The sequence below is a fragment of the Hyaena hyaena genome, unplaced genomic scaffold (assembly GCF_003009895.1).
Source record: "Hyaena hyaena isolate Hyena2069 unplaced genomic scaffold, ASM300989v1 scaffold_138, whole genome shotgun sequence".
In the NCBI taxonomy this organism is placed as follows: Eukaryota; Metazoa; Chordata; class Mammalia; order Carnivora; family Hyaenidae; genus Hyaena; species Hyaena hyaena.
Genome location: NW_024080770.1, coordinates 2002374 through 2024788, shown reverse-complemented (window position 1 = coordinate 2024788; position 22415 = coordinate 2002374). Strand labels below are relative to the sequence as shown.

Below are 22415 nucleotides of genomic sequence, written 5' to 3'. Positions count from 1 at the left end.
TACTTATTAACGACAACTTTAATATGAACATGCGTCTGACCCTCCAGAAACACTCACAGCCTAAAGAGAAGAGCGAGTTGCCACTGAAAGGAGTACATGATGCTTAGGGATGGGTGGCATGCAGTTTCTGGATCCAGCTGATAAATATATCAAGGCAACTGACAGCATGAGTCACTTGAACAATCGGTACTTCTTCAAATACTGGTTCACTTCTTCTTTGGGGTAAGGACGGAGCGCAATGCAAGTGGCGATGTTCTCTGGCTGCTCCAGCCATAGCGCGTGGTCAATGTTCTTCTGTTGTAGGGTGTCAGCCAGCTCCTTCAGGGTGCTTTCATCTGCAGCCTACCAGGAGCAGAGCACAGAACACAGATTTTGAAGGGCCCATTTAGGAAATGTCAGAAGGCAATGAAAAATAAAGCGTGGAGTGGGGTGGGGGGGAGCGGGGGGGGGGTTCTTCCGGACTGAAAAGTGGAGAACAGCTCTCTCAATAGACCACATCTCCAGAAGCAATAGCTTCACTGCCCCATTTGCCATTCACTCTCTGTAGGACCTTAGATAAGCTGCCTGGGGGTAGGAGAGGGAGAGGCTTAATATGCTTGTTTCTAAAATGGAAAAGATTTTTCTCTTCCCTCCTGAGATGCTGTATGCATTATCAGTAATGGTGCTCTCTAGATTTTCTACTTCTCTTATGGCTGCTGCCCATACAGCTATCCCTAGTCCGTTAGCCGGCTCTGATGTTACGAGTGGACTATGAAAAGATTTCTAACAACCTATCACCTCCAGCTCCATCCTCCCCTCCCACCGGACCCCACCCAAACCTGGAAAGGTTTTCTTTCTGCTGGGACAGTTCCCACTTGTTAGCTCAGAGGGCAAACCATTCTCTAACGTCCTTCTTAGAGTCTTTCTTATCATCCTTATCACCATGCTGACTCCATTAATAGGAAGCATTAAAGTAGCACTCAAAGATAATTAGTGTGTTATTTGGCATAAGGTATATTTTTTGCCTGTAAAGGCAGAAGCCACTCAGATAACTAGAGGTTTGTCTCATCAAATAGGAGGATGCAGGGATTGCCACTCTTTAGCTAGTGTCCTCCGGGCACAGCCACGCTGGAGAACTCATGAACTTCCCCTCCCTCTTCTTCAGCACCACATAGTAGCAAAGGACAGTGAGTTAGAGGGAGTCCAAACTCTTGCTCTGCACTTAGTGACTGGATGACCTTTGAGTTTACTTATTTATTTTGAGGGAGAAAGGAAGCATGAGTGAGGAGGGACAGATAGAGAGGGAGAGAGAGAGAATCTGTGCTAATAGCTCAGGGCTCCATCTCTCACAAAACGAACCACGAGATCATGATCTGAGCTGAAATCAAGAATTGGATGCTCAATGGACGGAGCCATCCAGGCACCTCTCATCAGGTATCTTTTAGACTTAAGGGAAGTCACCTAATCTCTGTAGGCTTCAGATCTCTCATCTGAGAAAAGGGGTAAATACATTATCTGCCAGAACATGAAGGAGATGAGGATGTGTGAACCAGATAAATTCTTGAGGTCCTCTTCCTATAAAAAGTCTAAATGAAATACTATCTGCTGCTTCTCCGTCTACTCATAGATTCTCAAGACGCGTTCCCCTAGGTTACTGACTGATGTTTTACTATCCAACAGAAAATTTTCTCTTGAAAGATAATCTGCTTTGTCAGCTGGTCATTAAGGGATTACCCCATCTCCACCCTAGGGTTCTAGTTTGTTTAAAATAAATTTTATAAAAAATAAAATTTTAAAACGTAAAGTAAAATATGTGCTTAATGTAGAAAACTAAATAGAGAAGCATTAAAGAATAACCCAAATCTCACCACCTGCTCAATATGTGGATGTATTTCCTTAGTTTTTCCTTTCCAAATCTGAATCATTTTGTAGGTAGAATATAGTTCGGTTAGCATAACATAATGAACACTCTTCCATGCCAACTAAATATGCTTCAAAACCGTGATTTATACTAGCTTTATAATAGCACATTTTAAGGGCATAAAATGAACCAGTCAATAGTACTGGAAATGTGGTAATTTCCACATTCTTTACTATTATAAGTGCTCCTTTGAATACTCCTGATCTATACAATGCTCTTCAATGCGTCTGATATCTGATACCTTCCCAGGTTACACTTCTAGAAGCAGAATTGACAAAAGGAAAAGATAAGGGTGAGATCTGTTTGGCCACCTGCAAAACGAACCTCACCTCTATTTTACACCAGCGGTACCTGGTATTTATGAAGCTAGGTTCCATTTTTATTATATACACATTTATTTTTCAAATAATAAGGTGTCATACCTCGGTAATGGTTCAGTTTGACCTCACTTGCAGAAAGGAAGCCCGTGTCCTTCTCCCGTCTTAATCGGTTTTTCGGGGAGGAAGTGGGGCAGTACCTTTGGGCCAGGCACTAAGAGGCCCGGCCAGCGCACAGGCAGCAGGGCAGAGTCTCATTCCACCGGCCTTATCCTCACACACATCTACTAAGGGGGGGGGGGGGGGGGGGGGGCGGAAGTCTTAGTAACCACCCAATGCCCACTCTTCACTCTGGCAGGCCCCCGACCAGCCGAGGGAAAGCTCCCTGGGCAATCGCTTAAGTCTCTGAAACCTCTCCAAAGCTTGCTTAGAAGACGTCTCCCCACTAACGCCACACCTACTCTACGAAGTTAAGCCGCTGCCTCAAAACCATACCCACTTCCGGTCTCATCGGCTTCGGCACCCCTCCCACACCGCCGGGCGCCTCACCTCGAGGACCACTTTGCGCATGCGCCCCAGGTCCTGAAGGTAAGCTGCCGTGTGGGGGTGGTCGCGGTGAATGTGCAAGGCCGCGGTGGCTGCGTGACAAGCCTGCGCTACCAGTGCGCCTGCTGGCCAGGAGAATGGAGCCTGCGATAGATCCTTTCGTAACACCAAGTACTGGACTAGGATCTGCGGCTCTGCGCCAGAGGCCGCCATCTTCCGGGCCCACAGAAAGACCGGCCCTACTCCCCGGTGCATGCCGGGATGAGGGAGGGGCCTTGAGCGCCGCCATGTTTTTGTACGGTGGAGGCGCAAAGCACGCTGGGTCCGCTTGGTGTGGTTTTGAAGGCGTGGACGGCGGGAACTCTCAACCTTGGCCTGGGTGAGCGAGAGGAGAGGAGGTAAGGGAAAAGAAGACCTGGTGACGGACGGGACCGTGGCCGGGGTGGAAGGCTGGACAGCCTCTTAAAGCCATGTTTGGAACACATGCGGGGCCAGGTAGACGGGGACACTGCCGGCTATGACCGGCGGACGGGCAGGGGCAGGGAAGGCGGGGTAGGGAAGGGGAGTCCTGGCGGTGTCACTTGAGCGGTCTGGGGGACACCCGACGATGCGTACCTAAGTTGTGTGCGCCTTGCTGTGAATAGACGTGACTTTCTTGCTTTTTTTCTTTCACCAGCAAGGAAATCTGAGTCCCTATTAAGGCTTGCCTGCGCAACTTCATAGGAAGGCCTGTGGGAATCCGAGATGGAGTGGGCGAATGACAAATCCAAAGGAGGTATTCAAAGGGCCGCCTTTTCCCCCTAGTACTGCTGCCGAAGCCCCTTCCTCTAACGGGTGTGTGACCCGGCCTGTTTGGGAGCGTTATGGTGAAAAGACCGAACACCGAAGACTGAAAGGCACAGGCAGCTAGGATTATTCATTGCACACGGGAAATTATTTCAGACGTTTCCTAGGCTCCTGCCCTTTTTTCAACGGATGGGTTGTGTTCATAATATGCTTAGTGTTTATATTCGGAGCTACATTTCTAGCCAGTGAGGTCTCCTTCCTCTCCGGGATTTTTTGTGGGGGTCATTTATGCATTACACCTGTGGAAGGATGGGTGCCAAGCAGTGATTTTGGTGTTGATTAGACCTGGGTGTGCCCTGGCTCTGCCATTAGAAAATAACGTTGCCTTGGGCAAGTTAATTTTACCTCTGTGCCTTAATTTCTTCATCTGGAAAATGGGAGGCAAATAGTAGCCTTATGGTGATGGTTGTGGAAATAAGAAATTAATTATCTTCACGCTTTAATTCTTTTTTTTTTTTTTTTTAAAGCTTATTGATTTTGATAGAGAGCATGAGGAGGGGACGGGCAGAGAGAGGGGGGAGAGAGAGAATCCCAAGCAGGTTCCGCATTGTCAGCACAGAGTCTGACCCAGGGCTTGATCCCACCACTGTGAGATCGTGACCTGAGCTGATGTTAAGAGTCGACACTTAACCGACTGAGCTCCCGAGGTGCCCTTTCATACTTTACTTCTTTACATGGTGTGCAAGTAATAACACCTAGCACAAAGTCGTAATGTGTAGGAAATGTTGAGCAAATGCTTTATTGTTAGCATTGGCGTTATGAAACTGTGATGGTCCTTAATCTCTTGGGAACTGATATTTGCCTTTGAATTTCTGTCCAGCGGTGAACTTGTTTTCCTTTCTAAATCCCAGTAATATTGGTGGACAGTTCCCTTCAGTGTGTATCTTTACAGTCCTGTGTGAATAATACTTTTCAGAGCTTCAAAACAAAACTCTCTGGATGTCCAAATCCCAAGAGTTACTCATTAGCACTTTAGGGAAACATGCATAAAAGCCAATTTTAAAAATCGACATTTTTAAACCAGTTTCTGAGAGAGTCCGTGAATTTGGTGATTCTGTTTTCCCTGGTCCTTATCATAGATAACTGAGTGAGTTATATGCAGATAATGCTCGCTTTGGACAGTGTCCTGGTCAGAACTGCTTGTACATTAGTGCTCAACTTACAAGATGGCTCATTCTTTTTTTTTTTTTTTTTATTTCCTGAGAGAGAGAGAGGCAGCGTGAGCAGGGGAGGGTCAGAGAGAGAGAGAGGGAGTCACAGAATCCGAAGTGGACTTCCGCGCTCTGAGCTAGCTGTCAGCACAGAGCCTGACGCGGGGCTCGAACCCACGACTGTGGGATCATGACCTGAGCTGAAGTCGGACGCTTAACCAACTGAGCCATCCAGGTGCCCCAAGATGGCTCATTCTTGATTCCTGTTGTCATCTCCTCTGGTTTTGTAAATTGCGGCCAGTGTCTAACATTTTAGCTGGCCAAAATTCTAAGAAGGGGGTTAACCCTCTGTAAATCCCTGAAATTCTTCCTGTGGCCAGAGTTAGAAGTCCCTGGATGCTTGTGAAATTGCCTTTTTACTTTCCTCAGGTGTTTTAGCTCACCTGGAAAGACTAGAGATGCAAACGAAGAGATCCTGTAAAAACTTAGAAGATATGCAGAGAGAGACTGTAGAGAGCGCTCTTGGGACCAAGATTCATCAACTGCAGGGTCTGCGCGATAGGCTCAGAGCTGAAGTGAAACACCGTCAAGCCAGAGTGAGTACAGGGGCCATCTTAGCCGGCTTTGCCGGAGCATAGAGAATCAGCATGATCTGGGACCTAACAGATTTGTATAATGGGTTTTACCTGTGATCTTACCGGATTGATTTCAGTCTTGACCTCTCAAATGATCAGTTCTGTAGAGTCAGCCAATATCAGTGTAAACAAATAACTGTCAGGTGTTACTGATAGGGCAGGTAAGCTCTTCATAACCTGCACTCATACCGGAGCTGTTCCTCAGTCTCAGCCTGACGGGTCGTTGGTATTTTTGTCATTAGCGCCATCTTTCCCTTTTAGACTTGAAACCTCACAGTGAACTTTGACTCTTCCCTCTCCTCAGTGTTCTCTCTGGGCCAGGATAAGTCAGCAAGACCTTTCAAATTTCCTTTTAGATTGTCTTTGTGCTTCCAAGTATTATCCACATATGTTGTAAATGTTTACCAGGTGACCGGGATGCCAGGATTGTTCCAGTAGCCTGCTTGTTTCTCTTCCTGCGTATCGGCTTCTCCGGCAACTCTTGCCCAGCCAAGAAAACGCTTCATAAGACACTACATCACTGGATTTCATGTAAATGTAAAGAGTATAAACTTATGTCTGACTTGTTTGGCTTGAATGTTGTCTGTGAGATTTGTCCATTCCGGTGCACCTAGAGGTCATTATCTTTTACTGTTGTATAGTGATTTCATTTTATGAATATCCCCTAATTGTATTGTTGGTGATAGTTGGGTTATTTTGGTTGTTTCACTTCGGAGCTGTGAAACATTCTTGTTCCTGTCTTTGTTGTAAAAATGTGTACTTTTCTATAGGGTGTATACCTTGTAGAATTGCTAGGTCACATTTGTCCTTAGTAAATACTGCCAAACAGGTCTTGGAAGTGATTCTACCAATTTTACATTCCCAGCACCCATATAAATGATTTCCCTCATTTTGCATATTTACCAGTAGTTGATATTGTGAGCTTTAAAAAGTTTGTCACTCTGGCAGGAGTGTCACAGTATCTCATGGTGGAGTAATTTGCAGTTGCCTGATAACTAATGCTGTTAAGTACCTGTGTTGGAGACTGGAAAGTCTTCTGTTGTGAAATAAGGTCTTCAAGTCTTCTGCAAAAATTTTATTGTGTTGTCTACCTCTTACTGAATTGTCGAATTGTTTACATATTTTGGATATGAGTTCTTTGTTTCGTGTATCTTAGACTGTGACTTGCCTTTTCACTCCTTTTATTTATTTAAAAAAATTTTTTTAAACATTTATTTATTATTGAGGGACAGAGAGCATGAACGGGGGAGAGAGAGAGGGAGACATACAGTCTAAAGTAGGCTCCAGGCTCTGAGCTGGAGAGCACAGAGCCCGATGCGCGCTCGAACTCAGGAACCACGAGATCATGACCTGAACAGAAGTTGGATGCTTAGCTGACTGAGCCACCCAGACGCCCACCCCCCCTTGCCTTTTCATTCTAGTGGTGTCTTGTGATAAAAAGAAAGTCTTCACTTTAATGAGGTTTGATTTAGGAATCTAATTTTATACTTATTGCTCTTGTTGCCTAACTTGAGATGATGATGATGTTCTGTGGTATTTTCTAAAAGCTCTGTTGTACTTTTGCTTTCAGAACTACAGTCTGTCTGGAAGGGATTTTTGTGTATGGGATGAAGTTGAGGTCGTATTACTACTTCTGTTTTTCCACGTGGATATCCATTGCCTCTGCTACGCTTTTTGACGTCTGCTCTTTTCCTGTTGTGTTGTAATGGATCTTTGGGGCCGCTGCAGGCCTGTTTCTAACTTCTGTTCCATTGGTCTGTTTGTATTCATGCTGGTACAAGAGATTTATTTACTGTGAGTTTGGATACATATCATGTATGTTATCATCTTCAGAATAATCCTGGCTATTCTTGGCCCCTTGGGTTTTACAGAAATTTGGGTATCAGCCATCAATTTCCAAAACACACACCTATAGTTTTGATTGGGATTGCATTGAATCGTACACCAGTTTGGAGAGACTTGAAATATTTTCAGCATTGCATTTTCTAATCAGTGTACATGATTGTATCTTTTCATTTATTTAGGTCTTTTATTTCTCTCAGTAATGTGTGCAGTTTTATGTGTAGAGGTCTTAAACATCATTCAGTGTATTGATCTATGTATTTGATTTTTCCTGATGTTAATGCATGTGGCAGGGGTCAGCAGACTTTGTCAGGCCAGATGGTTGTTATTTTAGGCTTCGTGAGCCGCGTGTTCTCTGTGGTGACTCTTCGGCCCTGCTGCTGTACTGTGAGGCAGCCCTAGACAATCTGTACATTAGTGGGTGTGTTCCAGCCAAAGCTTATTTACAAAAATAAGTGTCAATGTAGGTTTGGCCCACAACTCATATTTTAATAGTTCCTGATATATGGTACTATTTTTTAGAAATTTTGTTCTTAGATTGTGTAGAAATATACTTGATTTTTATATATTGACTTTATGACAACTTTGCTGTATCTGCATTAATTCTATTTCTCTCTCTATTCTTTTGGGATTTCTACATCTGGAGTGAGGTCATATGCAAACAGTAACAGTTTTACTTCTTTCCGATCCTTGTAACTTGTTTTCTTTGCCTTTATTCTGCTGGCTAACTTGTTCCGTATGTTGTTGAGTGGAAATAGTCTTAGAGTCAACCTGTTTGCTCTAAGTTATGTATATACATACTCTATCAGATTAAGGAAATGCTCTTCTATATCTAGCTTGTTAGAGTTAATTGTGATCAAGTATTGAATTTTATCAAATGTTTTTACTGCATACGTTAAGGTGGTTGTATGGCTTTTGTTAATGTGATACATATTGATTGGTGTTTGATAATGGCTTACATTTTTAGAATAAACCTACTTTGGTTTGATGTATTGCCTTTCTATATAATGTTGAATTCTATTTGCTAATATTTGCTAATAGGACTTTTACATCTAAATTCTTGAGATTGTCTTGTGATTTTTCTTTTCTTTCTTTCTTTTTTTTTTTTAATATAATGCCCTTTTCAGGTTTTGGCATCACCTTTAACCTGGTATTAGAAACAAGTTGAGATAGTTTCCTCTTTTTTCTGTTTCTTGGAAAAGTTTATATAAAATTGGTGTGGTTTTTCCTTAAATTTTTGTAAAGAACTACCGGGTAAAACTTTGGGCCTCCTCTGTGGGAAGGTTTTAAGTTTCTGATTCAATTACTTTGATTAATATAAAGCTTTTATATTTCCTGTTTTCTCTTGGGTCATCTTTGGTAAATTGCATTTCAGGAAATTTGTCCATTTCATCTGAATTTGCATTTAAAGTTGTTTGAACCTTCTTAAACAACTATCTTGTGAATAGGATTGATCAATATTGCTTCATTTTTTATTCTGATATTGGTAATTTGTGATCCTCTTCCACTTTTTTTCTCTCCTCGATCAGTCTTGTTATCATCAGTCTTGAATTAGTTTTATTAGAAAACCAACTTTGGCATTATTGATATTTCTCTCTTACACGTTTGTGTTGTATTTTCATTGATATCTTCTCATCATTATCCCCTTCCTTTTCTTTGGATATAAGTTGCTTTTTAGCTTCCTGAGGTGAATACTTACTGTTATTTTTAGTCTGTCTTTTCCCCTTTTTGTATGTGAGGTTATAAATTTTTCACTAAGCACAATGTCTTAGTATGAGCTATTGGAACAAAAGTACCATAAACTGGGTGATTTGTCAACCACACCTGCTTCTCACAGTTCTAGTGCGTGGGAAGTCCAAGATTATGGACCCAGCAAATTCAGTGTCTGATGAGGACCTACTTCCTCATTGATGATAGTCTTCTCACTGTAGCTCACATGCTAGAAGGGGTGAGCTAGCTTTCTGGGGTCTCTTACAAGAGCACTAATCTCATTCACGAGGGTGCCAATATTGTGATGTAATCACCAGCCAGAGGCCCTACCTCTAGATACCATCACATTGGGCATTAGGTTTCAGCATACGAATTTTGAGGGATACAAACATTCAGTGACTAGCACGTGGCTTTGACTAGATCCCGCGAGTTGTGGTATGTCATGTTTTCATTGCTTTGCTGCCCTCTTCTTATCCTAGACTTGCTTTACACCCTTTTCTTTTACCTCTCACAGTACTCTCCATTTCCACCAAAGCCCTAATTCTTCAGGCCGGCACAGTTTCTCCTGATTCCTAGCACCGCGACCCACAAGATTCTTCCTTTCTTGTGAATTCATAGCACTAACTGGTCACTGTAGCATTTCTTCAGTTATTACATAATATAAAAAAAAAATACTCTGCCTTTAGCTTTTTTCCCACTTATGTGAGGGCAAGAACCCTGTGCTATGTCCCTTTTACCCAGTGTGATTTGCTGCATATTTTGCAGGTTAAAGCATCTACTGCCAGTGTAGAACCCGACCAAACATTGGAGGTCGATGAGCAAGAAGCTGTGGAAGGAAAACAGGAAAATATGAAAGCCATTCTGCAGGCATATCGTTTTACAGGTATAATTTATTTTCTGACCTGTTTCAGTCTGAGTCTCTTGTCTCTAGTGAGTCGGTTTGCTAGATATTAGTAGTCCTGGACTTATTTCATGAGCATGGATTTTGCCGCCTTCAGCCTACACACGCAAAGCTGGTGTGCTGTGTGTAGGCATTTTTACCTACAAAATTGGCCTGTTTTTGCAGAAGATGGTTGATGGCCAGCTTAGACTGTTCATTTTAGCTCTTTAGTGTGTGCCGGACCCTATGGTAGAACTGCCTTTGCTGCTGGCTGGCTTGATGCCACCGGTCAAGTTGTTTCAACCTATTAAGTCTCTGTTTTCCTGTTAAAATGGGGATTTATCCTGCCCGTTATCTGTGGCATAAGAGGATTGTGGAAGGAACTAGACTGTCGTACCTTATTTGACACCCAGAAGAAGAAGAGGTAAAATGAAAATTCTTAAATCTCTTCTTCCGTAATTTGATCTGAGGATGTTTTATCTTCTCTACCATCTTCCATGGTTTTAACAACTCAAATTTGAAGTGAGCCAGAGTCAGAATAAAGTCTATGATGTTCATTCAACAAACATTTGAACACCTGTTGTACGTATGAGGCAGTGCTGAAGTGATTGCACAGCTGAGAAAGACACTACCTTTGGTGACCTGTGTTGACAGTATCAACTTGTTTGCTTCAGGGCTCAGTGGGAAACTGACCAGCCGCGGGGTCTGTGTCTGCATCAGCACTGCTTTTGAGGGAAATCTGCTGGATTCCTATTTTGTTGACCTTATCATACAGAAGCCACTTCGGATACATCACCATTCAATTCCGGTCTTCATTCCCCTAGAGGAGCTCTCTGCAAAGTACTTACAGACTGATATTCAGCACTTCCTGTTCTGTCTCTGTGAATACCTAAATGCTTATGCCGGAAGGAAGTACCAGGCAGATCAACTTCAGGTATCTGTCTGGTATCTTACATAGGTTTTATTAGCCCAGAATAGGCTCAAAAGGTGAAAAAAATGTGGGAGGCAAGTTTTTTATTTTATTTTTTTATTTTAGAGAGCACACTCAAGTAGAGGATTGGAGCAGAGGGAGAGAGAGGAAGAATATCTTAAGCAGGCTTCACACTCCACACAGAGCTCCCATGGGTCTCCATCCCATGATCCAGGGATCATGACCTACTGAGCCACCCAGCCCACCTCTCTTTTGTATTTAAAATGCTTTATAATTCTGAGCCAGAAGTTTGACCATTGTCCTTCTGATGCATGTTTCTTATTTTTATACAAGCTATTTTCCACCTTTTTCTCCTTTTGAAATTCTGGATGCTGTTCAAGCGTGGATACCGGTTAAGGGATTTTTCACTCCTGACTGGTGGTCCTCAGGCTTTTATACTTGACCGTTTCTTCCCTTCACAAAAGTAGTCATCCCTCGTTTTATTGTACTTCTCTTTATTATGCTTTGCAGATACTGTGTTTTCCTACTGATTGAAGGTTTGTGGCAACCTTGTGTTGAGCAAGCCTATCTGTGCCATTTTTCCAGCAGCATTTGCTCACTTTGTCTGTGTGTCACATTGTGGCAATTCTTTCAACATTTCAAACTTTTTTATTATTTGTTATGGTGATCTGATCAGTGATTATGATTCACTAAAAAGTTCAGATGATGATTAGCATTTTTCAGCAAATGGTCAGTCATTCCCATTTTGTGCTAGACTACTGTGTAAAGACCTCACAACAACCCTCCAGACCGACGTCACCATTATGTACCAAGGTGAGAGGAAGAAGCATGCCTCAGCGAAGAAATTATAATGTGCTCTGCGCTACTCAGGTTGAATGAAATGGTAAAATAGGTAGACTACATGAAGGACAATGGTTTAATTAACATCTGCACATTGGGTGGCGCCTGGGTGGCTCAGTTAAGCGACCTACTCCTGATTTCAGCTCAGGTCATGGCTCACAGTTGGTGAGATAAAGCCCCATGTTGGGCTCTGTACTGATAGTGTGGAGCTTGCTTAGGATTCTTTCTGCTCCTCTCTCTCAATTTTTCTCTGAAAGTAGATAAATTTAAAAAACTTTAAAAAGGTATGCACATTGGTTTTTTTAGACATAATGCTATTGCATACTTAATAGGCTGCAGGGTAGTATGTAAATATAACTGTCCTGGGAAACCAAACAATTCACTTGACTTGCTTCATTGCAAGTCTGGAACTGAACCCACAGTATCTTTGAGGCATGCCTGTACAGTTTCTGTACTTTTAATTCAGGGATTTATAGAGTACCTACTATGTGCCAGGTGCCTTGCTGAGCCTTAGGTATAGACGCAAAGCAGAATCATCCATTGAGGAATACTATCCATCTTTGCCTGAACTCTGGCCTGCCTTCTTGGGGTTGCATTGGTGTAGGGTTGGGTAAGAAAGAAATTGCTTTTAAGTAGACAGGAAATGGATACAGATAAGGAATATATGACTTTCTAGAAGCTGTGTTCCACCCATGCGTTTAGGACTCTGAAGCTCTTAGTTGTCAGTTAAACTTACACTAAACGTAAACTCAGACACAGGAGTGTCTTAGCCAACTACATGACGACAGCGGAATTCTTGGCAGAAATTGTATCTTCCTTGTGCCCCCAGCCCCTGGCCATTTATTTAGTGCTTTCTGCAGGCCTTTCTAGGGTGCCACCAACTCTTACACATCTTAATCATTAGTCCTTTTTATAGGCTTTTCTCTGTCTTTTATTTCTCTGAAATTTGATTAATGGGCCCTTTTTTGTAGACCTGTTTGAAGTGTCACAACCACTCACTGCCTCTGGAACTGTAATCATAACATTTTGTCTTCTCTGACCCCCCACCCCTTAGAGTGACTTTGCAGGCTTTCTGGCTGGGCCCTTGCGGAGAAACTCGCTGTGCAACTTGCTGTCGTTTACTTACAAAGTGGAGGCAGATGGTCAGTCGTTCCCATTTTGTGCTAGACTGCTGTATAAGGACCTCACAACAACCCTTCCGACTGACGTCACCATTACGTACCAAGGTGAGAGGAAGAAGCATGCCTCAGCGAAGAAATTATAATGTTCTCTGCGCTAGTCAGGTTGAATGAAACAGGGTAAAATAGGTAGACTACGTGTGTTGGACCTTTGGAGACCCATTCTTTGGTTAATCTAGAAATTTACTCCATAAAATACAAAGAATATTTTTTAATATATTTTTTAATGTTTATTTTTGAGAGAGTGAGCAGGGGAGGGGCAGAGACAGTTGGACACAGATGATCCAAAGCAGGCTCTGTGCTGACAGCAAAGAGCCCAGTGTGGGGATTGAACTCACAAACCGGGAGTAGTCAGACGCTTAACTGACTGAGCCGCCCAGGTGCCCTGAATATATTCCTTCCTTCTTTCATTTTTTTCTCTCCTTTTTGTAGGTAGTAAACATAATTACCCTCGTTCCCTCTCTTTGGCTCCATCCAACTCTGCTAAGGCTCCTTCAGTTTAAGATTTGTTTTCTTTGGAGATTCCTCTTGAAGAGCGACAGCTACTGAGGCTCAGAGGGCCGCTTTTGATGAAGAGAGCCAAAAGTCTCCTCTCACTAAGAAGCCAGAGAGACAAATAAGTGTACACTTCGCTCTCTAGAGACTCTTCTGTGGATGGGAAGTTTTTAGGGCTAGCTGAGACTATGATATAGTTTCATAGTTAAATGTACTGTTGTAATGTGACATGGGCAATAATGAAAAATGGGATAAAATATTTTTAGGAGATGGAAATTTTGAAACTGCCAGAGATTTCACACTGTAGTTTTTAGGCTTTGGGGCAGAATCTATTCAGGTCTCAAAACTTCATTGGTCCAATAGGGGCGCCTGGGTGGCTTAGTCTGTTGAGTGTCTGACTTTTGCTTAGGTCATGATCTCGCGGTTCGTGGCTTCGAGCCCCGCGTCGGGCTCTGTGCTGACTGCCAGCTCAGAGCCTGGAGCCTGTTTCAGTCTGTGACTCCCTCTCTCTCTGACCCTCCCCTGCTCACGCTGTCTCTCTCTCTCTCCTAGAAATAAAAAAAAAAAAATAACAACAACAACTTCATTGGTCCAATAAAAGGCAGCCTCCTCCAGACCACAAAAAAAAAAAAAAAGTTACGTCCAAAACATCAGTGACCCAGGTTCAGATTCCCCAGCTGCACTAAATGAGATTGGTATACTCTGTTTTAGGGACGGATGCATTGTCCACTTCGTGGGAAGAACAGCGAGCATCCCATGAAAATCTATTTTTAACAAAGCCCCTGCATCAAGTGTTTACTTCGTTTACAAGAAAAGGAGAAAAGTTGGATATGAGCCTGGTCTCCTAGAATATTATTTTCATTGGGAGCACATCAAAAGTGAGTAAAGTAATACTGTGTGCAGTCCCAGGCTAGGTCCTGGGAACTGAAAACTATTGGAAGGTTCAGACCCCTTGCCTGGGGTCTGAATGTTGCACTGAGAACATTCACCTCATCATGAAGGTAGGGGGCAAGTTTGGACAATTGAGGTATTGATTTGATCATCCTCTTTAGCTGAAAATCACAATGTGTGGGGGGCAGAAGGCATTCTGTGAAAGAGGGAGTGTGTATCATTCAACTGAAGAGTATAGCTTTGATGAAAGTTTTAATTCTGCCTCATTTTCCTGAGTCTTTTGAAACTAAAGTTTTCAGAACATCATAGGTTCCTGATAGGCAGTTAAGGAAAACATGTTTGATTTTTAGTTTGAAGCAGTGTATTCTAGGCCTCCGTTTTATAAAGAATATGGTGTGAGAAAGTACTGTGGATAATCAGTGTTCAATGTAGCTAATACTTTGTTTTCTACATGTTAGTTAAATGTATTAAGTCAGCCATCGAAAAGCAGAAGTCTGCTCAATCTCTGTGGTTACAGAGGGAGGCAGACCTCCATCCTTTCTCTTCTGCAAGTTCCCGGCCCCAGTGTCTCCTCCACCTCCTCCCCTGACTAGTAGGAATCATGACCGCCCCCCCCTTCCTGTCCCAGAGCTGCATCCAAGCCTCTAACATGGTCCCTTTCTAGACCCAATGACCAGGAAGTACGGTACGTATGTGGGGGCACAGGGCGAGCCAGCTTAGACCCCCACTTAGGAGAAAGCAGCTTGAGAGTAAGAGATGTCTTGGTTCAGGCGCTTGCCTTCTAGGCACTTGGTAAGGGTGAGTGTGAGTTAGCAAAGTCCTGTGCTTCTCAGATGAGTGGTATTCACAGAATTTTCACAAGGAGCACATCCAAGTTGAATAAAGCTTTTAATAAAACAGTCTTGTTCTTTATCAATACCTGTAAATTCTCTTTTAAAGCAGTAGCAAAGGCGACTGTAGCAAGAGCTCAAGAGGCAAGGCAATATCGGAAAGTGTTTAACAGAAAGTTAAAAATATAAATGTAGAAGATCTGTTTATATATTTTTCTCTCAGAAATAAATTCCCTTTCCCTCCCTCCCACCAGGTAAAAGGAGATATTGCACTTTCTGCTCTCACGACTAAGGTGGCAGGGGTTCCAGAAGAACCATTCAAGATTATCAGGAACACGAGCGTGAGGGCCGGCTCGCCCAGCCCGGCCCACCCAGAGGCCGGCGGCTCCCCCGGCTTGGAGACGGCTTCCACGCGTGCGCTGGGGGGCACGGCTGTCTGCTAGCTGCCCAGGCCCTCCAGGTCCTCGCCTGCAGCCCGGCGGTAAAGGCAGCTTGGTTCCACCTTGGATACGTTCCTGCTCACAGTGGCCATGGCCTCTCTGGGGGAAGGAGGGCTTGTCAGACCCGGGGCTCTGGAAGGATTGTTCCAGTACTATGCCTAAGACCCCTACTCTCTGAGGAAGCTACAGGCACGCTGAGGAATAGTATGGCCACCCTCAGAGCTCACGCATCCATGAACAAATGAAGGCTTGAGGAGATTTTTAAACCTAAAGTCTATGTGAGTGTGCACTTCAACAGTTTGGGCAGGTTGGGACTTGGTCCTTTGTCCTTTCCAAGGCCTTTCTTTGATCCCAGAAACCAGATTCTCCCTTCCCGTTCGGACTGCTGTGGGGCTGGCGGCCGTTCAGGAGTTGTCCACCACCTGGTGGGGCAGGGTGACCGAGGAGCCGTTAGGGAAGACCGCTGGCTTCTCCCGCCCCTTCAAGAAAAAGGTCAGCAGTTCTCCTTTCCCTTTCACAAAGATGGGCCCTCGCCTCACAAAGCGGAAGCCGTACTCCCGAAGGATGGCTTGTGTTTCTTCCACCACCTGTGGAGGGAGAACATCGTGAGCTCAGACCACAGCTGCCCAGAAGGTGTCCACACGTGGCCCGCAGGCCCCAGTCAGCCCGCCTGGAACGCTCCTCTCCACACCTTGGGCCAAGTCCCTTATCTGCGAGCCAGCAGGCCCAGGCTGGACAGGGACGGGATGCAGGGTTGCTGGGGCCTTTTCCTCTCCTGGGGACAGTGCTCCCTGTCTCTAGAGGACAGCCTCAGGTCACCAGTATGATAGTACACACACTCTTTTGTCCCCTCTCCATACTTTATGCCAGTTTTCTGTTATGAGGGTGGCTCTTGGAGGCATAAAATATTAGTTCCTACCAAGAGGCGGGATAGGCTTACCAGGAACTTCAGCCTAGATTTTGGAAATGGGGTTGAAGTATTTCCTCCCTTCCACTGAGGCATCCCTTCCTCCCACCCCCACCCCCACCCCCTGGCTTTAATCTCCCAGAAGTACCAACTTGATATTCTGAGCCAACAGAAAGGAAGCAGTACTGCATTGCAAAGCATGCCCTATTCCAACTTTGTTCCCGGTCCCTGGGTCTGAGCACACGCTCTGCTCTCTTGCTGGACGTACCTGAATGTTGCCCATGACCCCTGTGGACTCCATCCTGCTGGCTACGTTGACTGTATTGCCCCAGATGTCATAGTGTGGTTTCCGGGCTCCAATGACCCCAGCCAGTACCCCACCTTTGTTCATGCCTGGTGTAGAAGCATAAAGTTAAGCACAGCCACATGTGACATATTTTGTCATTATCCCATTTCAGAAGCCACCACCTCCTCTCCCAGAGAATTGACCACATGACCCCAACCACAAAGCTCCTAGGTCTGTAACCTGCTCCTCCTGAAGCTGGTCTCTAAGCCACCAGAGGGCAGGTATGTCTCCAGTTTATCCTGTCATCGGCAAAGGTCAGCCGTCCCCAATATGCTCACTGACCTATGCAGCGTGGACGTTGACAGTTGTGACACATACCTGGTACCTCAAGTGAACACCCCCTGCCCCCACCCCCAGTCAGGGCAGCAGGTGACAGCAACTCCTAACATGCTGGACGGAGGCAGCAAAGGCCTTGGTAGGCATACAAGGCTGCTTGGGGAAATAGCCTAACTTCCCAGCCGGACTCGGAAAGCCGCTTCTAGCTGTCAACGGCAGAGGACGCAGACAGCTGTCATTTCGTCAGATGTACAGTCCGGTCAGCTGGAAGAGGTTCCTGAGGTCCCAGCACTGTGACTATGTGACCCTCCCTGACCTAAATTCCTCAGGGCCGATCTGAGTCCCTTACGTCAGAGGAGCATGCAGCGGAGCAGACAAGCCTGAAACCCTTACCTATGCGCAGCATGAAGTTGTTGAAGGACTGGTTGTTGATGTTGGTGAGCGTATCCTTCATGGCCAGGGCGAAGTCAGCCAGGTCGGCCAGGTGCTGCCAGCGCTCCCGGTCAGACTTTTCCTCCTGTGCCAGGGAGTGGGGGTGAGGGCAGCAGGAGCCAGTGTGGGCACCTGCCTCCCCTTCACAGTATTCTCAAGGTGACTTCCTACAGCTACGTGTTAAAGGCCTTATTCTCCACTTCCTCCCACAGACGGGTCTGTGACCTCTACCTCTGTATGTCACTGACACATCACCTGGGTCCCTTTGGGTCCAGGGCAAAGCCTGGGTGGTGGTGGGGAAGCCAAATACTGTCCAGCCGAGTCACTTCCTGTCTGCCATGTTAGCTGATCGGGAGTCCTGCCTCATCACCACCTTGCCTGAACCTGGTCTTGTTATTTTGAGATAGCTGGCCTCACTTTGATTCCTGAACTAGGTGAGCGCTTAAGGGTCATGAACCATCTTAGATGCGTTTCTTTAACCTCATCCGTAGAGTGGAGACGGTAGCAATACTTACACAGTACAGGACAGGTATAAGATAAAATAATAGTTTAAGAAGAGCTCTTGGGACCAGGGCCCCCACAGCTCCTCTCTCCTAGAATGAGCTAGCTAAGCGGCTAGGTGCACAGGTCTGATTCAACAACAGGCCAATGCCAGCTGATGAGCTCTGAAGAACCCTTTTCTAATCACACTTCCGAACCTGGATGTCTTCATTGTTACCTAATTAGGTGGTTTCTACTCCCCAGTTCTTTTGAAGAATAGAACATGAAGGGAGCATGGCCACAGTTGAAGCAGCTTACACCTGGGCTAAGCGGTGCAAGTGATTGATAGAGGGCTTGTGTGTCCTACTATTTCTCTGCTCGTGAAACTTTGCCAATAAACCCGATTTTAAATCTGCGTTGCATAGTGCTAATGGTGTGTGTGACCCCTTGGTGCAGCCAGTACTAGGTAGCATCAGCTACCCTCGTAGCTTCCTGTTTCACACGTGTGCATGCGGGCTGCTTTCTTGCTTGCCTCGGGAGGCAGAGCCCCGTCTCCAGCCACGGAGACAGTTAGCTACCTTGTTGGAGCTGGCGAAGCCATTGGTGTTGACGTCTGGGGTGACTCCTGAAGCTGCCATATAGGTGCTGCCGATGGTTTTGATCTTGGTGATGACCCGGAACTTAGGATTGTCCAGGAGCTGGGGCCAATATTAAAGAGAGAAACGTCAATCCCTGGGGATAGATGAGTCAACTAAGTGACAGATGTTCCTGTTTACAACCCCACAAGACATCCACGAGATGCTTTCCTAAAAGAGCTTGATCTGTTCTGCTGATTATCAGCCATGTGATCTTGAGCAAACTTCCTGATGAGCCTCAGTTTCTGTATCCTTAACATGGGACAAAACTGCCAGTTCCCAAGAGTGGTTGGGCATCTGTGTAAAAGCATTTTCCTTGACATACAAGTTACCTAATTTTACTGGATCTCAATTTGAGGGTGGGAAGAATCCGAGGGACCCCAGGGCCAGTCATGCCATGAATTTGCAGGCAGTTTCCAGGCTCCTTTCTGCCCACCCAGACGCACCAGGCTGTAGGAGCTCCTACGTTACGGGGAGGGGCCCATCCAGAAAAGTGGAGCAGCTACAATAACTATAGCTTCTGACTTCTGCAGCAGGTCCTGGGGTGTAATCCGGAGTGAGCTGGCTCAGGGCCAGGACAGGGACTCACGGAATCAAAGTCTGAGATGATCTCATTGAGGAAGCGCAGACACTCAATGCCACCATTATTGATGCTCTCCTCTGTGTAGAAATCAGCGAAGTTGGGTAAGGAGGCAAACATGACTCCAATCTCATCATAAGACTGGCTGTACAGCTCCTAAAAAGAGGCAGGGCCAAAGTGCTCAAAGAAATGCTGATGAACAGTGTGCCACAGAAATGAAGCTCTCCCATGACTGGTGTACTCAGCTTACGGATACCTCTCTGGTTATTCCAGCTTTGAACTATAAGGAAGTAGATCATCACATCTTTGAAGAAGTAAAAAGTTTCTCTAGTCTCTGGAACAGTCCTAGCTTTGAGAAAGCGGGTGGGATGGAGTTGGGAAGTGAGGCGGGAGAATGCTTCTATGCGAGGAGATGACAGGTGACAGGGGAGCTCTAGCCAAGGCCTCATCTGAAATGGGGCTTTCCGGTGATGTGTGGCCCACAGGTTGAAGTGCTACCAAAAGCCTGTGAAATTTCCCTTTTGCTTATGTTGCAATTGCTGCTTGGGCACAGCCCTGCCTAGACTGGAACCAGCTCATGAGAAGACCTTGGGTCCAGAGGGGCTCCCTGGCAGAAAGCCAGACAACACACAGCCTTATGGCTGCGGGCTATAGGGTGAGGCCACCCCTCACCTCATCTCTCTTCTTGGACCCCAGGAAATGGCGTGCCACATGCTCAGGCAGCATGTTGGTGACCAAGGCCTCATTCCAGCGCCGCATCTCGTAGACGCGTTCCTTCTGGTCATGAACCTCAATCTTCCACAAGAACAGTGTCCGTGCCAATTTTTCCACCTGTGGACAGGCACAGGCAAGGTGTGTGCTTTAGCTGACCATTTGATGGAAAGATGAAGAAGAGGGAATTTGAATGGAAGGAAGACCCAGAGAGGCTCACCTACTGAAAAGGCCACCCTGCAGCTATAGTGAGGACTCCAGCTCTGAGAGGCCTCCTGGATATGTGGGGCTTTCTGGGACCTAATTCTAGCTACAGATCTATGTTGGCCTGGGGGAGGGGAGCAGCAATGGAAAGCTAGCCCAGCGTGGAGTCCCTGTTTCCGGCAGGTTCCATTTGGCCAAGAAGTGGCTTGGGAAGGCTGTACTTTCCCTGGCAAGCCACTGGGGGGCACTTGGGCTAACATGGAGCTACTTCACCCTCTCCCTCTGTGCTCTTTATTTTTCTTCTTCGTATTAACCAAACAAAACTTCATCAGCTTCTTTCCCTTCCTCTTCTGGTTCAGAAACAGATTTTCTCCAAGCTTTTATGCCTCCACTGTGTGCTTGCTTCAGCATGCTGGAGGAAGTCAGAAGAGGTAAAGAACTGTTCTCCTTATATTACAAGGGAGGAAACCAGACAAAGGAGGGGTGATGGCTTGGCCAGGGCCACATGCTACATTGGGTAAGGGAAACCAACACTCCTGAGGAGCCGGTGTTCTTAGATCCTGAGACTCCTTTCTCAGGAGACCCTGATGGGTTGTGCGCAAAGACAGGAGAGGAGGGCGTGTGGGCACTTACATGGCGTGAGAAGTAGTAAAAGCTCAGCATCATGATGAAGATCATCACTGTCATGGAGTACTTAGAAGGCACCAGGGGCAGCCTGTGGGGCAGAGTAATTCATTGACCCATGCTGCCATCTTGGAAGGCAGATTCATTCCCTCCAACTGGGCTGTGCCTTTCCTGTCACCCTGGGCTCCAGAAACTTCTCCCAGTTCCTTAAGCACCTTCACATCAAGTCCGAACTCAGAGGTAAATATTTCTTAATCACTGGGCTCCTAATAGGCACCCAGCCCTGGCCACTCCTGGAATCCACACCAGAGCTACTCCCCAGATGTTTAGTAAACACTGCATCAACTGATTGATAACAGAAGTAAGTACAGCCATGGAAGCCTCTGGAGAAAGGAGAGAGGAGCATCGCAGTGATGAGCTAAGGCACCGCTTTAGCATGCTTTTTTATAACTTCACATTTTTGTACGGAGCTAACGTTTCCATTACTGCATAGTAGCCTACTGCATGAGTAGGTCACAGTTTGTATACCTATTTGCTGTTGATGGGCTCTGGGTGGTTTTCATCTGCTTTGCACGCGTGCATGTGTAGCTATGATGAACAACATGACTGGATGTTTCTGCACACACATCTGTGATATACAGATGTGCATGGATTTCTGTAAGGAATGTACGGAGCAGTAGAATTGCTGGGTCATGAGTCTTTTTGCAACTTCACTAACTCCAAATTGTTTTCTAAAATGGTTGTACCAACTCACACTCCCATCAGGAGTGTGTGTGTGCTACCATCGTTCTTGATATTACCAGACTTAGCTCTAGAGAAACTGTAGGTGTTTAATAGTCTTTTGTCATGGTCCTAATTTTCGTTTCCTTGATTATGTGAATGCCTTTCATTTATAAGTGGCCATTTAGATTTCTTCTTTTGTGAAAGGGTCTATTCTTCTGCCCTAATTCTGTTAGGTAATTTTTTTTTAAACTTACATGAAAGTCTAGTCAAGGCACTGAACCATAAAATTCTAAAACTTTAGAGCTAGAAGAGACCTTGGAGAACTTCTAGTCCACTATCCTCCTCAAGATGTGAAATAGACTCAAACAATGGCCTGCCTGCAGCCCCAGAGAGCACTACTGTGGCTGGGGAAGAATCCACACCTTCTAGATCAGGTGCAGTGCTTCTTCCTCCTCATTTTGCTGCGGTCCTGGCGGCCAGTTAAATGCAGCTATCACATCCACTTGGCTGTTTGTTCCCTCTCCCCTCACCTGAACCCAGCCTCCAACGCACCCCGTAAACCACTCTGCTGCTGATGTGGTTTGCTCTCTGATCCCAGATAGGCCATAACGGCCAGGCCCATCCCCGAGTCATTCTACCTCTCCTCCAGGCCCACCCCTTTAAAAAAGCACATACTGCTCTAGTAACTATCCCACATTGTGTGCCTCTGAAGGAGTGAGATCATGGTCTTGTTTCTAGAAGAAAGGGAGACCAAACACAGACCAAAAGGGGAAAGCAGCCGCCCTTACCTGTCAGTGCCATTAAGCCCAGGGGTGGAAAATATCTGCATCTTCTCTAAGGCGACCACGGGAAAGCTGTTGGACAGATAACCGCACACTCAGGCCCCACCTGAGCACAAGAGCACGGAGGTAGCCGTGATCTTCCACTCATCAAGAATGGAAAGGATCTCAGAGGCGTATCTGTGAGAAGCCAAGAACCCCGATTCCTATACAAGCCTCTGAGGAGGCCAAGGCCCATGACCCTGAGGTGGAGACTTGGGGGTGGGAGGAAGGAGATAAAACAGAC

The 22415-nt window shown here is 45.6% G+C and overlaps 3 protein-coding genes across 4 annotated transcripts in view; 1 reads left to right on the top strand and 2 right to left on the bottom strand.

Annotated features, from left to right (window-relative positions):
* PTRHD1 (peptidyl-tRNA hydrolase domain containing 1) lies at positions 1-3037 on the bottom strand. 2 transcript variants are annotated; one of them, XM_039238294.1, is made up of 2 exons: positions 2767-3037; positions 1-342 (listed from the first exon to the last, which is right to left on the bottom strand). In XM_039238294.1, the coding sequence occupies exons 1-2, from the start codon at positions 3016-3018 to the stop codon at positions 172-174; spliced, it is 423 nt and encodes a 140-aa protein (XP_039094225.1). In that variant the 5' UTR covers positions 3019-3037; the 3' UTR covers positions 1-171. The 2 variants fall into 2 exon arrangements, 1 of the variants encoding a protein (XP_039094225.1); XR_005529504.1 differs by lacking the exon at positions 2767-3037 and adding an exon at positions 2323-2753 and having other exon boundaries at positions 255-342.
* CENPO (centromere protein O) lies at positions 3037-15332 on the top strand. The gene is made up of 8 exons (XM_039238293.1): positions 3037-3161; positions 3440-3538; positions 5190-5356; positions 9713-9830; positions 10502-10761; positions 12653-12824; positions 13983-14149; positions 15247-15332. The coding sequence occupies exons 2-7, from the start codon at positions 3508-3510 to the stop codon at positions 14117-14119; spliced, it is 885 nt and encodes a 294-aa protein (XP_039094224.1). The 5' UTR covers positions 3037-3161; positions 3440-3507; the 3' UTR covers positions 14120-14149; positions 15247-15332.
* ADCY3 (adenylate cyclase 3) overlaps positions 15032-22415 on the bottom strand; it is a 90887-nt gene continuing 83503 nt past the window's right edge. Inside the window, 8 exon segments of the mRNA XM_039238292.1 lie at positions 15032-16019; positions 16608-16732; positions 17355-17478; positions 18452-18571; positions 19098-19244; positions 19761-19919; positions 20637-20718; positions 22139-22204. Coding sequence (XP_039094223.1) covers positions 15837-16019; positions 16608-16732; positions 17355-17478; positions 18452-18571; positions 19098-19244; positions 19761-19919; positions 20637-20718; positions 22139-22204 — 1006 coding nt within the window. The 3' untranslated portion in view covers positions 15032-15836.

Bases quoted from the DNA above. Each gene is read 5' to 3' on its own strand.
- PTRHD1 (XM_039238294.1), bottom strand. From the start codon at position 3,018: ATGCACCGGGGAGTAGGGCCGGTCTTTCTGTGGGCCCGGAAGATGGCG. The intron at 343-2,766 runs GTGAGGCGCCCG...TGCTCCTGGTAG, and splicing joins TGCGCAAAGTGGTCCTCGAG to GCTGCAGATGAAAGCACCCT.
- CENPO (XM_039238293.1), top strand. From the start codon at position 3,508: ATGGAGTGGGCGAATGACAAATCCAAAGGAG. The intron at 5,357-9,712 runs GTGAGTACAGGG...CATATTTTGCAG, and splicing joins TGAAACACCGTCAAGCCAGA to GTTAAAGCATCTACTGCCAG. The intron at 10,762-12,652 runs GTATCTGTCTGG...CCCACCCCTTAG, and splicing joins ACCAGGCAGATCAACTTCAG to AGTGACTTTGCAGGCTTTCT.